This window comes from Oncorhynchus clarkii, chromosome 17 (genome assembly GCF_045791955.1).
Source record: "Oncorhynchus clarkii lewisi isolate Uvic-CL-2024 chromosome 17, UVic_Ocla_1.0, whole genome shotgun sequence".
Taxonomy (NCBI): domain Eukaryota; kingdom Metazoa; phylum Chordata; class Actinopteri; order Salmoniformes; family Salmonidae; genus Oncorhynchus; species Oncorhynchus clarkii.
The window spans coordinates 76,569,864-76,588,600 of NC_092163.1; the positions used below are offsets into that span (position 1 = coordinate 76,569,864).

At 44.5% G+C, this 18,737-nt stretch overlaps 1 protein-coding gene across 1 annotated transcript in view; it reads left to right on the plus strand.

Moving 5' to 3' along the window:
• LOC139369935 (kinesin heavy chain-like) overlaps nt 1-18,737 on the plus strand; it is a 134,148-nt gene that overhangs the window by 52,643 nt on the left and 62,768 nt on the right. The window contains exons 3-5 of the mRNA XM_071109219.1: nt 7,477-7,550; nt 8,291-8,395; nt 14,096-14,144. Of these exons, the coding sequence (XP_070965320.1) occupies nt 7,477-7,550; nt 8,291-8,395; nt 14,096-14,144 (228 nt within the window). The remainder of the gene's footprint in view (nt 1-7,476; nt 7,551-8,290; nt 8,396-14,095; nt 14,145-18,737) is intronic.

Sequence of the window (18,737 nt, forward strand, 5' to 3'; positions counted from 1 at the left end):
AAATATTAGTCCCACTAAGTGCAAACCAGATGGGATGATGTATCGCTGCAGAATGCGGTTGTAGCCATGCTGGTTAAGAGTGTGCAAAGCTGTCATCTGTGATGATTCTAAATAAATCACTGACAGTGTCACCAGCAAAGCATCCCCACACCATCACACCTCCTCCTCCATGCTTCACGGTGGGAACCACACATGCGGAGATAATCCGTTCACCTACTCTGCATCTCATACAGACACGGCGGTTGGAACCAAAAATCTCAAAGTTGGACTTATCAGACAAAAGGACAGATTTCCACCAGTCTAATGTCCATTGCTCGTGTTTCTTGGCCTAAGCGAGTCTCTTCTTCTTATTGGTGTCCTTTAGTAGTGTTTTTTTTGCAGCAATTCGACCATGAAGGCCCGATTCACGCAGTCTCCTCTGAACAGTTTATGCTGAGATGTGTCTGTGACTTGAACTCTTTTACAGCATTTATTTGGGCTGCAATTTCTGAGGCTGGTAACTCTAATGAACTTATCCTCTGCAGCAGAGGTAACTCTGGGTCTTCCATTCCTGTGGCGGTCCACATGAGAGCCAGTTTCATCATAGCGCTTGATGGTTTTTGTGTCTGCACTTGAAGACACTTTTAAAGTTCTTGAAATGTTCCATATTGACTGACCTTCATGTCTTAAAGTAATGATGGTCTGTCGTTTCTCTTTGCTTATTTGAGCTGTTAATATGGACTCGGTCTTTTACCAAATAGGGCTATATTCTGTATACCACCCCTACCTTGTCACAACACATCTGATTGGCTCAAAAGCATTAAGAAGGAAAGAAATTCCGCAAATTAACTTTTAACAACGCACACCTGTTAATTGAAATGCATTCCAGGTGAATACTTCATGAAGCTGGTTGAGAGAATGCCAAGAGTGTGCAAAGCTGTCATCAAGGCAAAGGGTGGCTACTTTGAAGAATCTCAAATATAACATATATTTGGATTGTTTAAAACTTTTTTATATGATTCCATATGTGTTATTTTCATAGTTTTGGTGTCTTGATGTTTTTCTTCCACAATTTACGAGTTGGTGTGTCCAAACTTTTGACTGATACTGTATATGTTTCCAACATACCTAAACATGTGCCAAGAAGATAGCCTAGTCAAAGGGGAGGAGCCACTTATCACCACCATACCTCAGAGCAGCCGTAGCTGACAGAACAGCCGTGGCTGACAGAGCAGCCGTAGCTGACAGAGCAGCCGTAGCTGACAGAGCAGCCGTAGCTGACAGAGCAGCCGTAGCTGACAGAACAGCTGGTAGCTTCACTTTGATTCTAGTAGTAGTTTGGGCCTGATAAAAAAAGAACCCAAAAGCAATCATGTGCATGCTTATCTTGAATGAAATATGAAGGCTTGTAAATGAGATATGGGCTCCCTCGAGCTCTACTATCTTGCTCCTCTCTCTCTCTCTCTCTCTCTCTCTCTCTCACACACATTCTGCTACATTCAAAGATATTGCAGATTTCAATCCAGTTGTCTAACATGTCTGTCTGTGATTGAGTCTAGGACAGATAGATGGCTGGAAGAGGAAGATAACAGCACAGCCAGAACATAGAGAGCATGAGGGAACAGAGAGAAACAACAGAGACACCCAATGAGAACCCAGCCAGAGGTAGAGAGTAACAACAGAGACACCCAATGAGAACCCAGCCAGAGGTAGCGAGTAACAACAGAGACACCCAATGAGAACCAAGCCAGAGGTAGAGAGTAACAACAGAGACACCCAATGAGAACCCAGCCAGAGGTAGAGAGTAACAACAGAGAGAGAGAGAAATGTGGGAGTTTATCAAGATTGGATTTGTTTTCAAATTCCTAATGGGTCTCTGTAATCTGGGGGAAATATGTGTCTCTGATAGGGTCATACCAAGTTAGGAAGTGCAGGTTGGTTTCCTCCTCATCTTGTGGCCTCTCTCTTGCCTGATTTCTCTCTAGGTTTCTTCCTAGGTTCTGGTCTTTCTAGGGAGTTTTTTCTAGCCACCGTGCTTCTACACCTGCATTGCTTGCTGTTTGGGGTTTTAGGCTGGGTTTCTGTACAGCACTTTGAGATATCAGCTGATGTACGAAGGGCTATATGAACACATTTGATTTGATTTGATCTCAATAGCAAGGCTCACTAAGTCAAAGAAAGTGAAATAGAGAATAAAACAATAGTGAAATTAACCATTTTTAAAATGAACATTAAATGTTACACTCACAGAAGTTCCAAATGTCATATTATGTATATATACAGTGTTGTAATATATACAGTGTTGTAATATATACAGTGTTGTAATATATACAGTATTGTAATATATACAGTATTGTAATATATACAGTGTTGTAATATATACAGTGTTGTAATATATACAGTGTTGTAATATATACAGTATTGTAATATATACAGTGTTGTAATATATACAGTGTTGTAATATATACAGTGTTGTAATATATACAGTATTGTAATATATACAGTATTGTAATATGTACAGTATTGTAATATATACAGTGTTGTAATATATACAGTATTGTAATATATACAGTGTTGTAATATGTACAGTATTGTAATATATACAGTATTGTAATATATACAGTGTTGTAATATATACAGTATTGTAATATATACAGTATTGTAATATATACAGTGTTGTAATATGTACAAATGGTTAAAGTACAACAGGGAAAATAAATCAACATAAATATGGGTTGTATTTACAATGGTGTTTGTTCTTCACTGGTTGACCTTTTCTTGTGGCAACAGGTCAGTTTTTTTTGTAAATTCTTTCCAATGTGTCAAGTAATTATCTTTTTGTTTTCTCATGATTTGGTTGGGTCTAATTGTGCTGCTGTCCTGGGGCTCTGTAGGGTGTGTTTGTGTTTGTGAACAGAGCCCCAGGACCAGCTGGCTTAGGGGACTCTTCTCCAAGTTCATCTCTCTGTAGGTGATGGCTTTGTTATGGAAGGTTTGGGAATCGCTTCCTTTTAGGTGGTTGTAGAATTTAACAGCTCTTTTCTAGATTTGGAGAATTAGTGGGTATCGGCCTCATTCTGCTCTGCATGCATTATTTGGTGTTTTACGTTGTACAGTGAGGATATTTTTGCAGAATTCTGCATGTAGAGTCTCAATTTGGTGTTTGTCCCATTTTGTGAATTCTTGGTTGGTGAGCAAACCCCAGACCTCACAACCATAAAGGGCAATGGGCTCTATGACTGATTCAAGTTTTTTTAGCCAGATCCTAATTGATATGACAAATTTCATGTTCATTTTGATGGCATGGAAGGCCATTCTTGCCTTGTCTCTCAGATCATTCACAGGTTTGTGGAAGTTACCTGTGGGGCTGATGTTTAGGCCGGGGTATGCATAGTTTTTTTGTGTGCTCTGGGGCAACAGTGTCTAGATGGAATTTGTATTTGTGGTCCTGGTGACTGTACCTTTTTGGAACACAATTTATTTTTGTCTTACTGAGATTTACTGTCAGGGCCCAAGTCTGACAGAATCGTTGCAGAAGATCTAGGTGCTGCTGTAGGCCCTCATTGGTTGGTGGATCATACCGCAATTGATGCATTTCAGTTGAGATAATTCAGTAGCACTTGGAAACGAAACATCATTGCCAAGTATTCACATCGGAGTTACAATGCAATCACTAGGCAGCCAACTGCCTACATTAGGAAACAGACTTGTTACCAATAAACCACAAATATATCACACATGACACGAGTCACGGCCCCCACGACAGTTCAAATAACAATAAACAAAACATTAATTAGCATCCTCCTGTAGAACTGTAAAAAACGTAGTGGGTGAGGAGTCGGGCGCAGGAGGCAGAAGGTACAGAATAGTGCTTTTATTTCGGCACACAGGGAAAATCGTGCACGCCAAATACCGGGCGTAAATACACGATAGCCCAAACACAGGACCTAACGAGTCCGGAGAAAAACCCAAAACGAGACACTCGAAGGGATCGGCGGCAGCTAGTAGACTGGTGACGACGACCGCCGAGCGCCACTCGAACAGGAAGTGGAGACAAAACCAAAAGAAGGGATCGGTGGCAGCTAGTAGACTGGTGACGATGACTGCCGAGCGCCACTCGAACAGGAAGTGGAGACAAAACCAAAAGAAGGGATTGGTGGCAGCTAGTAGACTGGTGACGACGACCGCCGAGCGCCACTCGAACAGGAAGTGGAGACAAAACCAAAAGAAGGGATCGGTGGCAGCTAGTAGACTGGTGACGATGACTGCCGAGCGCCACTCGAACAGGAAGTGGAGACAAAACCAAAAGAAGGGATTGGTGGCAGCTAGTAGACTGGTGACGATGACCGCCGAGCGCCACTCGAACAGGAAGTGTAGACAAAACCAAAAGAAGGGATCGGTGGCAGCTAGTAGACTGGTGACGATGACCGCCGAGCGCCACTCGAACAGGAAGTGGAGACAAAACCAAAAGAAGGGATCGGTGGCAGCTAGTAGACTGGTGATGATGACCGCCGAGCCCCACTCGAACAGGAAGTGGAGACAAAACCAAAAGAAGGGATCAGTGGCAGCTAGTAGACTGGTGACGATGACCGCCGAGCGCCACTCGAACAGGAAGTGGAGACAAAACCAAAAGAAGGGATCGGTGGCAGCTAATAGACTGGTGACGACGACCGCAGAGCGCCACTCGAACAGGAAGTGGAGACAAAACCAAAAGAAGGGATCGGTGGCAGCTAGTAGACTGGAGACGACGACCGCCGAGCGCCACTTGAACAGGAAGTGGAGACAAAACCAAAATAAGGGATCGGTGGCAGCTAGTAGACTGGTGACGACGACCGCCGAGCGTCGCCCGAACAGGAAGAGGAGCCACCTTCGGTAGTAGTCATGACAGTGTCTGCCGAGAGTAGCCTCTTTCAACTGCTGTGGTGCTGAATCGCAGCCGGAATGAGAAGTGGGTGTTTGTAGACAGACAGGTTTTGTTATTTATTAGGCCTAATTAAAATGTTCATGCCTAGGCTAAATGAACCTAGATTGTGTTTGAAAACAATTGTGTTTTGTTATTTATTAATTCAAATGTACATACAAATAGCCTATAGGACAGGTCATTATAAAATTATATTATACAAACATTATACTTTGAAGTTGTGTGAGGACCTGTTTTTCCAGTTTTAAATGTTTTTTTAAATGTTTAATTTAAATTAAAATATGTATGATACCACATTTATGATTTAGAGCAGGGGATGAAACCTGTCCTATTGGTATAGGAACATCAATGAAACCTGTCCTATTGGTATAGGAACATCAATGAAACCTGTCCTATTGGTATAGGAACATCAATGAGACCTGTCCTATTGGTATAGGAACATCAATGAAACCTGTCCTATTGGTATAGGAACATCAATGAAACATGTCCTATTGGTATAGGAACATCAATGAAACCTGTCCTATTGGTATAGGAACATCAATGAAACCTGTCCTATTGGTATAGGAACATCAATGAAACCTGTCCTATTGGTATAGGAACATCAATGAAACCTGTCCTATTGGTATAGGAACATCAATGAAACCTGTCCTATTGGTATAGGAACATCAATGAAACCTGTCCTATTGGTATAGGAACATCAATGAAACCTGTCCTATTGGTATAGGAACATCAATGAAACCTGTCCTATTGGTATAGGAACATCAATGAGACCTGTCCTATTGGTATAGGAACATCAATGAGACCTGTCCTATTGGTATAGGAACATCAATGAAACCTGTCCTATTGGTATAGGAACATCAATGAAACCTGTCCTATTGGTATAGGAACATCAATGAAACCTGTCCTATTGGTATAGGAACATCAATGAAACCTGTCCTATTGGTATAGGAACATCAATGAAACCTGTCCTATTGGTATAGGAACATCAATGAAACCTGTCCTATTGGTATAGGAACATCAATGAGACCTGTCCTATTGGTATAGTAACATCAATGAAACCTGTCCTATTGGTATAGTAACATCAATGAAACCTGTCCTATTGGTATAGGAACATCAATGAAACCTGTCCTATTGGTATAGGAACATCAATGAGACCTGTCCTATTGGTATAGTAACATCAATGAAACCTGTCCTATTGGTATAGGAACATCAATGAAACCTGTCCTATTGGTATAGGAACATCAATGAAACCTGTCCTATTGGTATAGGAACATCAATGAAACCTGTCCTATTGGTATAGTAACATCAATGAAACCTGTCTGGTCATCAATGAAACCTGTCCTATTGGTATAGGAACATCAATGAAACCTGTCCTATTGGTATAGGAACATCAATGAAACCTGTCCTATTGGTATAGTAACCAATGAAACCTGTCCTATTGGTATAGTAATCATGAAACCTGTCCTATTGGTATAGGAACATCAATGGAACCTGTCCTATTGGTATAGGAACATCAATGAAACCTGTCCTATTGTCCCCGTCCTATTGGTATAGGAACATCAATGAAACCTGTCCTATTGGTATAGGAACATCAATGAAACCTGTCCTATTGGTATAGGAACATCAATGAAACCTGTCCTATTGGTATAGGAACATCAATGAAACCTGTCCTATTGGTATAGGAACATCAATGAAACCTGTCCTATTGGTATAGGAACATCAATGAAACCTGTCCTCTGGGTCACGCCCTCTGGGTCACGCCCACCTCTGGGTCACGCCCTCTGTGTCACGCCCTCTGGGTCACGCCCTCTGGGTCACGCCCACCTCTGGGTCACGCCCTCTGGGTCACGCCCTCTGGGTCACGCCCGCTGGGTGGGCAAGAATTTAGATCCTAGTGCAGCCAGAGAGTGCTATGGGCTGATTAATGAGGCCGTTCAGGTGTTTTTTCTCTTCGATCTAACATGTATTTTCTGTCTGTCTCCTAACCAGATGGTTTTACAGTAAATACCATCCTCTCTCTGTCTCCCGTCTGTCTCCTGTCTCCTAACCAGATGGTTTTACCGTAAAACTACCATCCTCTCTCTGTCCCCTGTCTGTGTCCTGTCTCCTAACCTGGTGGTTTTTACCGTAAAACTACCATCCTCTCTCCGTCCCCTGTCTGTCTCCTGTCTCCTAACCAGATGGTTTTACAGTAAAACTACCATCCTCTCTCTGTCCCCTGTCTGTCTCCTGTCTCCTAACCAGATGGTTTTACATTAAAACTACCATCCTCTCTCTATCCCCTGTCTGTATCCTGTCTCCTAACCAGATGGTTTTACAGTAAAATTCCACCCTCTCTCTATCCCCTGTCTGTCTCCTGTCTCCTAACCAGATGGTTTTACAGTAAAACTACCATCCTCTCTCTGTCCCCTGTCTGTCTCCTGTCTCCTAACCAGATGGTTTACAGTAAAACTACCATCCTCTCTCTGTCTCCTGTCTGTCTCCTGTCTCCTAACCTGATGGTTTTACAGTAAAATTCCATCCAGCTTTCTCTAGATGTACTGTTCCGTTGAACACATTCTGTCTCCTGTCTCTAGATGTTCTGGGGGGATACAATGGCACCATATTCGCCTACGGACAGACCTCCTCTGGAAAGACTCACACTATGGAGGTCAGTGTTTGGAGAGACCTCTTTGTAGACTATTTCCTGTAAGGAGAGTCTGTGTTCCAAATGGAACTGCATTTACACCACTGAGACCAACTGCTGTCCTAGTGTAGTACCCTTAATGTTTACAATGTATTGTTCCAGCCCAGCACAAGCACACCTAATTCACCTAATCAATGGTTTGATGATTAGTTGAAGAGCTGACTGGGATGTAGTTGTGCCAGGCTTGTGCAGAAATGGTGCATCGCTGTATTGGGTGTACCGGAGGATGACCTCGGTTGAGAAGCACAGTAGTTCAAGTCCCCATGGCTTTAAATGATTTACGGTCCTGCCTCCTCTCCTGTAAATATCTTCTGAATCTCTTCCAAGTTAAGTCCCTGTCCCCTGTTCCTCCTTCTTTTCCGCCTCTCTCTCTCCCTCTCATCTTTTCACATGATTTTTCTCCCACTCTTCCTCTAACCTCCCTCTCTCTCCCTCTCCTCTCCTCCTCTCTCTCCCTCTCCTCTCCTCCTCTCTCTCCCTCTCCTCCTCCCTAACTCCCCCTCTCCTCCTCCCTCTCCCCCTCTTCTCTCCTCCTCTCTCTCCCTCTCCTCTCCTCCTCTCTCTCCCTCTCCTCTCCTCCTCTCTTTCTCCCTCTCCTCTCCTCCTCTCTCTCCCTCTCCTCTCTCTCCCTCTCCTCCTCTCTAACTCCCCTTCTCCCTCTTCCCCTCTTCTCTACTAACTCCCTCTCTTCTCTCCTCTTTCAGGGCAAGCTTCATGACCCACATGGGATGGGGATCATCCCCAGAATTGCAGAGGACATCTTCAATCACATATTCGCCATGGATGAAAACCTGGAGTTCCACATTAAGGTCTGCATGTAGCCTAGTCCATAGTCCTATATGTTTTAATAAGGTTAGTATCACACCTCATGTAGTCTAGTCCATAGTCCTATATGTTTTAATAAGGTTAGTATCACACCTCATGTAGTCTAGTCCATAGTCCTATAAGGTTAGTATCACACCTCATGTAGTCTAGCCCATAGTCCTATAAGGTTAGTATCACACCTCATGTAGTCTAGTCCATAGTCCTATAAGGTTAGTATCACACCTCATGTAGTCTAGCCCATAGTCCTATAAGGTTAGTATCACACCTCATGTAGTCTAGTCCATAGTCCTATATGTTTTAATAAGGTTAGTATCACACCTCATGTAGCCTAGTCCATAGTCCTATATGTTTTAATAAGGTTAGTATCACACCTCATGTAGTGTAGCCCATAGTCCTATAAGGTTTTTATCACACCTCATGTAGCCTAGCCCATAGTCCTATCTGTTTTAATAAGGTTAGTATCACACCTCATGTAGCCTAGCCCATAGTCCTATCTGTTTTAATAAGGTTTGTATCACACCTCATGTAGTCTAGCCCATAGTCCTATCTGTTTTGATATGGTTTGTATCACACCTCATGTAGTCTAGCCCATAGTCCTATAAGGTTAGTATCACACCTCATGTAGTCTAGCCCATAGTCCTATCTGTTCTGATATGGTTTGTATCACAACTAAAGTGGCCAAATAACTTCTTAAAATGAAGCACATTAATCTGCTGTAGTGGAAATTTCAGTACTGAGAGAGACTTGGACAATTATTCAAACAATTATCTTTATTCAACATTGATTCATTATTTGCTGTAATGATACCGTCGACCGCACACTCCAGGTTGTGTTGCCGAGAGCTTAACTGACAAAAATATATGCCCTAAATGCCCAGTCAGTCATTTCTATCGTTCCCATAAGCCCCCTTGGTCCATCTCCTGATTATCTGCACAGGATGTTGTTGCACAGGAAGATGAGACAACGAGACTTTGTTCTAAACTCTTCTAGGCTATCTCTATCTCCACCTCCACCTCTACCTCTACCTCTACCTCTACCTCTACCTCCACCTCTACCTCCACCTCTACCTCCACCTCTACCTCTACCTCCACCTCCACCTCCACCTCTACCTCTACCTCCATCTCCATCTCCATCTCCATCTCTATCTCGAGTCACACACAAACATCTTTTCTATAGAATGACAGCTTTTAGAAGTTTATCACAAAGTCATTGTCAGCTCAAGCTATCCCTACCAAAACCCATTTCCTTAACCAGATGCCCAGACTGACTGCAGGAAGCTAGAGTGAACACCATAAAAACTCAGCATTAGCAGGCCAGTCTTACTCTTAGTAAAATATATAACAGTTTACTATTAATATCAAACAAATCAGGTAAGTATGTAATGTTTCACTGACACCTCTTTACAAGGGGTGTAGAGCCTAACTGGTATTAACAAGGGGTGTAGAGCCTAACTAGTATTAACAAGGGGTGTAGAGCCTAACTAGTATTAACAAGGGGTGTAGAGCCTAACTAGTATTAACAAGGGGTGTAGAGCCTAACTAGTATTAACAAGGGGTGTAGAGCCTAACTAGTATTAACAAGGGGTGTAGAGCCTAACTAGTATTAACAAGGGGTGTAGAGCCTAACTGGTATATATAAGCAGCGTGTGAGTTTCATGTTTGGGGAAGATAGTTTTCACCATAAAATGCACCTTTATAATAAAAGCATTACATGTATAATTGTATTTGCAGTCTCTTTTGATAATGGTGTTTTCCACTAATGGAACATTCATGCTTATAGCTTACTACTGTGTTCGCATTGCTGCGCTTATAATGTGAAGAAATTGCCTAATAGTTCATCAACATTTTGAAGCCTGTGAGAAAGACTGAATCACGCGATGGAGCGAGCAGCACTCAGGGAGAAGGGCACGCTGTCACTGCCTGCAAACGGCATGGATTTCTTTTTAGGGCGCATTACGGACACACAACGGGGATGCCGCCGTGAAATTCTAGGCATTATCAAGTACTTGTCAAATTGTGAATGAGAGACTGATGAAGTGTGTTCAGCCTGGGCGCAAAAAAACTAAACTAATGCCTTTCAAGCAACTTCTTTCAAATCATCATTAGAGACGCGTCATGCAGCCTTGCAATGTATTCAAAATCTAAACATGTAGCCCAACCTTTTGTAGAACAACCAAAGTTACATTAATTACTCTAAATGAAGCATATAGGAATACCTATTTGTTTGTTAACCGTTCAACACAAAATAACGCATGTGCACACTCCCTCAAATCATTTTGGAGAAAATATAATTTCTATTTTATTCAGCTTTGTTCAGTTGTATTCTTCATACTATAAAATAATATAAAATAATGCCATGGAATTCTAACCAAATCTTGTTTGCTAAATGAACTAGTGTAACCCACAGCCATAAAGCCTAGCCAGATCAGGACCTAACATGAGGACAACTCAGAGTATCCTATCCTGTTCTGAAATAGACTACATTTTCTTCATATCATGTTTCTTTAGTCCTATCTAAATAAATAATGGATTTATTGTGAAGGTGTAGGCTAAATTACATGGATTTACATGGATAAAATGTAGATGATCCAAATGTCTGCATCAGTGGTTTGTAGGCCGTGTGTGGAAGCCAGGAGAGGCTAAATGTGTTTATGTTAATTAACGGTCAATTTCCGTGAGACCCACACTTATTTGCTTGACAATCACCGGCTGATAAAATGTTGTGACCCCCCACAAGCCCTGGTCGGCATTAACCTCTAGTGACCCCCACAAGCCCTGGTCGGCATTAACCTCTAGTGACCCCCACAAGCCCTGGTCGGCATTAACCTCTAGTGACCCCCCACAAGCCCTGGTCGGAATTAACCTCTAGTGACCCCCACAAGCCCTGGTCGGCATTAACCTCTAGTGACCCCCACAAGCCCTGGTCGGAATTAACCTCTAGTGACCCCCACAAGCCCTGGTCGACATTAACCTCTAGTGACCCCCACAAGCCCTGGTCGGAATTAACCTCTAGTGACCCCCCACAAGCCCTGGTCGGCATTAACCTCTAGTGACCCCCACAAGCCCTGGTCGGCATTAACCTCTAGTGACCCCCCACAAGCCCTGGTCGGAATTAACCTCTAGTGACCACCCACAAGCCCTGGTCGGCATTAACCTCTAGTGACCCCCCACAAGCCCTGGTCGGAATTAACCTCTAGTGACCCCCCACAAGCCCTGGTCGGAATTAACCTCTAGTGACCACCCACAAGCCCTGGTCGGCATTAATAGTCCAGAAGTGTGGTCCAGTGGTAGTGCTGCAGACTCTGGATGACACACTGCCCCTCTAGGGCATCGGTTTGAAACCTGCCCTGTTACACTATACCTCTGTCATCTATCCCCTCACCTGTACCTCTTTCATCTATCCCCTCACCTGTACCTCTTTCATCTATCCCCTCACCTGTACCTCTTTCATCTATCCCCTCACCTGTACCTCTTTCATCTATCCCCTGTACCTCTTCAACTATCCCCTCACCTGTACCTCTTTCATCTATCCCCTCACCTGTCTCTCTTTCATCTATCCCCTCACCTGTCTCTCTGTCATCTATCACCTCACCTGTCTCTCTTTCATCTATCCCCACACCTGTCTCTCTATCATCTATCCCTACACCTGTCTCTCTATCTAGTTCATCTATCCCCTCACCTGTCTCTCTGTCATCTATCCCCTCACCTGTCTCTCTGTCATCTATCCCAATACCTGTCTCTCTGTCATCTATCCCCTCACCTGTCACTCTGTCATCTATCCCCTCACCTGTCTCTCTGTCATCTATCCCCTCACCTGTCTCTCTGTCATCTATCCCTACACCTGTCTCTCTGTCATCTATCCCCTCACCTGTCTCTCTGTCATCTATCCCCTCACCTGTCTCTCTGTCATCTATCCCCTCACCTGTCTCTCTGTCATCTATCCCCTCACCTGTCTCTCTGTCATCTATCCCCTCACCTGTCTCTCTGTCATCTATCCCCTCACCTGTCTCTCTGTCATCTATCCTCTCACCTGTCTCTCTGTCATCTATCCCCTCACCTGTCTCTCTGTCATCTATCCCCTCACCTGTCTCTCTGTCATCTATCCCCTCACCTGTCTCTCTGTCATCTATCCCCTCACCTGTCTCTCTGTCATCTATCCCCTCACCTGTCTCTCTGTCATCTATCCCCTCACCTGTCTCTCTGTCATCTATCCCCTCACCTGTCTCTCTATCTAGTTCATCTATCTAGTGGATGACATCACCACTCTCCTTTTTTTGGTGTCCTAGATCTGAATATCCTTAAACCAACTCTTCCTGCTATTTGTCTCAAAGTCATACAGAACACTGTACCAGACTTCTGCACCGTTTAACCATACCTGAGTGTGGGATGTCTGTGTTCCTCCATGACTCTCTGGTCTGTACTGACAACAGGTTGTTCTACACCAGTAGACTGGTGTCCCAGATATCTAAAGCCCTCTGGCTGTTATTGCCATTCTCCGATAGTCCAGGGGAGTTGGCTAAAGCTGTGATTCTCAACCAGCTGTCGCTAGAACCCTAGGAGGTCTTCAGAGAGCTTTCAATGGGTCCCTCGGGAACAGAAAAGAGAGTTCCACATCAAGATCTGTACTGTCTAGTTCTGCACCAGTATCCTGGTGTCCCAGATATCTGTACTCTCTATACTCTAAACCCCTCTGGTTGTTATTGCCATTCTCCAGGGGAGAGGAGCAGAGGATTTGGCTAAAACACATCTGGGACCGGACCAAACTAGGATACCAACTAGCCATAACTGAGAACAACTGTGACATGTCTGAATCCACCGTAAACCTCTATAATCATTGGAGTGGATGTGTCTGCTAGTCTGGCTATTATTGTCTGGCTATTATTGTCCTGCCATAGTATATAGATAATAATTTCTATGGTAACGTACAATGTTAATTCAAATGAAGCTAATGGCGCGTTCACGGCATGTCGGAAATTTGAAAAGTAAGTTATTTTGCATAGAGCTTCCTATTGGTTGATTCTGGTACCTCTCAAGTGGGAAACTCAGGATCTGACTCTTCCACCTAGGTTAGCAAGTCGGAAATGTAGGCGTTTCTGACATGACGTGAACGCGGCATAACTGATGTGGCTCATGCAGTGGAATGTATTTGTTGTAATGTCAGGTTAAATTGACTCAACAAATCACAGCACCTGCTTTTACTTCCTGGCATCGATACAATCAAAATGGCTGCCAAACCATCCATAATGCACGCCATCATTGACTTGAAGTCTGTTCTTTTCAATATATTTCTATGCATAGCCCTCTGTCATCACTGGAGTTACTGTGGATGTATACTGTATGCATTATATTTAATAAAACATCACAAACATCAGTATTTAGTAAAAAAAACAAAAAAACATAAAGTTCTGGAACAAACCAGTCTGCTGCATCAGGTTATTATCACTGACAACTGTGTCTGTATTCATGGACTCTGGACTGATGAATGTATATGAATACTAAATGTACATTTGCCTAAATCACAACTCTTTTTTAACAATCTCTGCACCCAGAAACACATCTCTGTGTTTACTGTAGACTATCTAACATTTAATGCCAGTTCATCATTATTTGGCAGATTCGTATGATCAGTCCACTTTCCTCTCAACGATTAGTTTCTCTCAATGTGTTCTCTCCTCTCTTCACCAGGTGTCCTATTTTGAAATTTACATGGACAAAATACGGGACCTTCTGGATGGTAAGTAATGTGTCATGTTGAAGAGTCTTCTGTGTGTGTACAACAGTAAAATGATACCCACATCATGAAGTTATAGATCCCTGTAGGGAGTCTGAGCCTATTATAGTAGGGAGAGGGAGAGGGAGAGAGAGAGAGAGAGAGAGAGAGAGAGAGAGAGAGAGAGAGAGAGAGAGAGAGAGAGAGAGAGAGAGAGAGAGAGAGAGAGAGAGAGAGAGAGAGACTCTAGTATAAAAATAGGTTTTATCCTCTCACACTCCATAAAACAGTGAAAATGTATCTTATATTACATAAAGGACATCTCCAACATCTGAATTAATAACAGATACAAAAGCATTAACTGCAATGATGCCATGCAAAACCCTCCATTACATATCACCAGTCCCCTTTAGTAATGTGGCTTGTATAGTGGCTTGTATAGTGCTCTCCATGCTGGCACTCCAAGGAGTGTCTTTTCAATTCATCTTTATTTACCTCATCCAAACCCACCTCTTCCAAACCCACTTCTTCCAACCCCACCTCTTCCAACCCCACCTCATCCAACCCCACCTCTTCCAACCCCACCTCATCCAAACCCACCTCTTCCAAACCCACTTCTTCCAACCCCACCTCTTCCAACCCCACCTCATCCAACCCCACCTCTTCCAACCCCACCTCTTCCAACCCCACCTCTTCCAACCCCACCTCATCCAACCCCACCTCTTCCAACCCCGCCTCTTCCAACCCCACCTCTTCCAATCCCACCTCATCAAACCCCACCTCTTCCAACCCCACCTCTTCCAACCCCACCTCTTCCAACCCCACCTCTTCCAACCCCACCTCTTCCAACCCCACCTCATCCAACCCCACCTCTTCCAACCCCACCTCTTCCAACCCCACCTCTTCCAATCCCACCTCATCCAACCCCACCTCTTCCAACCCCACCTCTTCCAACCCCACCTCTTCCAACCCCATCTCTTCCAATCCCACCTCTTCCAAACCCACTTCTTCCAACCCCACCTCTTCCAATCCCACCTCTTCCAACCCCACCTCATCCAACCCCACCTCTTCCAACCCCACCTCTTCCAACCCCACCTCTTCCAACCCCACCTCATCCAACCCCACCTCTTCCAACCCCACCTCTTCCAAACCCACCTCATCCAACCCCACCTCATCCAAACCCACCTCTTCCAACCCCACCTCTTCCAACCCCACGTCTTCCAACCCCACCTCTTCCAACCCCACCTCATCCAAACCCATCTCTTCCAACCCCACCTCTTCCAACCCCACCTCATCCAAACCCATCTCTTCCAACCCCACGTCTTCCATCCCCACCTCTTCCAACCCCACCTCTTCCAATCCCACCTTCCAGCAGTTGTCCGACAATCCTTTCCGACCTCACCCCCAAATGTTCAGCCACCCGTCCTCCATCCATTAATGTGGGCCCAGCCATGTCCATTAACTTCCTTAGGGTGATGATTTTCCCCTTCAGCATCATCTTGGAGAAGTGTGAAATAGCTTCAGTTGTACAATCCAGTCTTGCCCCAAACACCAGAGGTTCCTCCAGCAGCCAATGCACTGACTCAGCCTTAGTGCGTCTGGACACCTTCGTTATACTCCAAACCCTAAGAAGGCCTCTGTAAAACGGAGGTAGTCCATCCATCGATCTCTGGCTACTATCAACCAAAAATAAAGCCTTCTTGAAATCCAATCCCCCTACCTTCTGTAACACCAGACCTACCACCCCTCTCCACACCACATTTTTCGGTCCATAAAGCAACCTTTGAATAAACTGAAACCGGAAAGCAGCAGCCCTACTAGCAAGATGTACAAGTCCCTGGCCCACCTCCCATTTTGATAAATACGGAACACTTTGTGGAACCCAATGATATTTATCCCCCCCCCCCAAAAAAAAAAATCTACAATAATTGCCTGTATCTTGGCCAGAAAGCCAGACGGTGGCTCTAAACATGACAACCGATGCCACGGTGCAGAGGCAACCACATTATCAACACATTAATAGTGGCCCCCCAAATGACATTCTAGATATCAACCACCACCATCTCCTCATCCTTCCTTCCACCATTTCAACCACCCCATTCCAATTGTTTTCCTTTGTCCCCTCGTCCCCTTGGTACACTCCAAGATACTTAAACCCTCCCTTCCACCCCCCCCCCCCCAGCTACACTCCAAGATACTTGAACCCTCCCTTCCACCCCCCCAGCAACACTCCAAGATACTTGAACCCTCCCTTCCACCATTCCACCCCCCCCCCAGCTACACTCCAAGATACTTAAACCCTCCCTCCCCCCCCCCCCCCCCCCAGCTACACTCCAAGATACCTGAACCCTCCCTTCCACCCCCCCCCCCCCAGCAACACTCCAAGATACTTGAACCCTCCCTTCCACCCCCCCCCCCCCCCGCAACACTCCAAGATACTTGAACCCTCCTTTCCCCCCCCCCCCCAGCAACACCAAGATACTTGAACCCTCCCTTCCACCCCCCCCCCCCCCCCCAGCAACACTCCAAGATACTTGAACCCTCCCTTCCACCCCCCCCCCCCCCAGCAACACTCCAAGATACTTGAACCCTCCCCCCCCCCCCCCCCCCCCCCCTCCCCAGCAACACTCCAAGATACTTACACCCTCCCTTCCACCCCCCCCCCCAGCAACACTCCAAGATACTTGAACCCTCCCTTCCACCATTCCACCCCCCCCCCCCCCCAGCAACACTCCAAGATACTTGAACCCTCCCTTCCACCATTCTAGCCCCCCTTGGGCAAAGCCATGATCCCTCCAGACCATTTCCCAATCTGTAAAGCACAACTTATCCCCCATTCTTCCTTTGTAGAGGATATTCCTTTAAACCGATCAACCATGAGACTCAAACTATTCACCTCCGCTGGATTTTTCACCAAAATAACTACATCATCAGCATAGGCTGAGAGGCGAATAGGAGGAATATCCTTTGAAAGGTACACCCCTTCAATGCGACTTCTAATGCTATTTAGTAGTGGCTCTATAGCATACAACATTACGGACAACAACAAACACCCCTGCCTAATTCCTCAACACACTTTAAAAGGAGCACTCAAGCCACCGTTAACTTTCAATACACTCTCAATGTCACCATATATCACCCTGATCATGGCAATAAAAGTAGAGCTGAAACCAAAAGCCTCCAAAGTGGGCCCAGAGGTACTGATGTTGAACTCGGTCAAATCCCCTTTCCTGATCAATTGAAATTAGACCAGCATCCAATCCAATAGCCCTAGAGACGTCCCAAAAAAATCCTGAATCAGGGAAATGTTATCCCCTGACCACTTTCTTTATGGAAAATGTTGTCACTCTCCTGACCACTTTCTTTACGACATCAGAACCACTTTCTTTATGACATCAGAACCACTTTCTTTATGACATCAGAACCACTTTCTTTATGACATCAGAACCACTTTCTTTATGACATCAGAACCACTTTCTTTATGACATCAGAACCACTTTCTTTATGACATCAGGATCACTTTCTTTATGACATCAGAACCACTTTCTTTATGACATCAGAACCACTTTCTTTATGACATCAGAACCACTTTCTTTTTGACATCAGAAACTTTGCTGATTCAATAAACAATTCACTTTCAGGAAAAAACAATCAGTTACATTTTAATCCTGCATATATTTCTTCCTTTTTGTCAAATTCAGAAATTGACATACTTTTCAATCCCATACCTTCCTTCCGACCCATTTCTCTCGCTATTTTGTTGTGACGCACCAGAGGCCTCACTATCATCCCCAGAAGAGAACTCCACCATCTCTACTTCCTGTTTATCCTCAACTGATTTATCATCTCTACTTCCTGTTAGAATTAGAACCTTCTTCACCCCTTAAATTCTTTTGAAAACAGCTGCTTCATTTTATATTGCTTCACTCTCCTCTTGAACTCCCATTTCATTTTCCAGCACCCCCTCAGCGATCTCAATCACAGTCTCACCTACTGCCCCCCCCCCCCCCCCCCCTGCCCTACCACAACTGCACAATCGCTTCTCAGAGGTAATTTAGATGCACCCGCGCTGCAACCCAGCTCTGCGCGCTCATTCTCTGGATAATTCCGTACCAAATACCCCTGTCTTCCACACCCAAAGCATTTCATTGATTCAGTAGCAGCGTAGCACACATAATCAGACCCATCAATCTTAAAACTGAACGTTAAATTCAGTTTGTCAGTATCCTTCTTTAAAATCGTGTGCACTTGTCCCCTATGAGAAATGCCATGTTTCAGCAAAGGAGATTTTAATCCCAAAATAACCTTCTCTATTGTAGATACAAGTTGTCCATGACGAGAACTCTTTCTCCAACACTTCATCTCTAGCAAATGGTGGCTGTTAGAAAGTATAACTTTCTCCCTATCGGATTCATAAGAGGAAATACCGACGTCGGATGCAATTTGAATGTGGCCTCCAACTGCTCTTAAATACAAGTATAACTAAATGCATGCTCTTCAACGTATCGCTGCCCGCACCTGCCCGCCTGTCCAACATCACTACTCTGGACGGCTCTGACTTAGAATACGTGGACAACTACAAATACTTAGGTGTCTGGTTAGACTGTAAACTCTCCT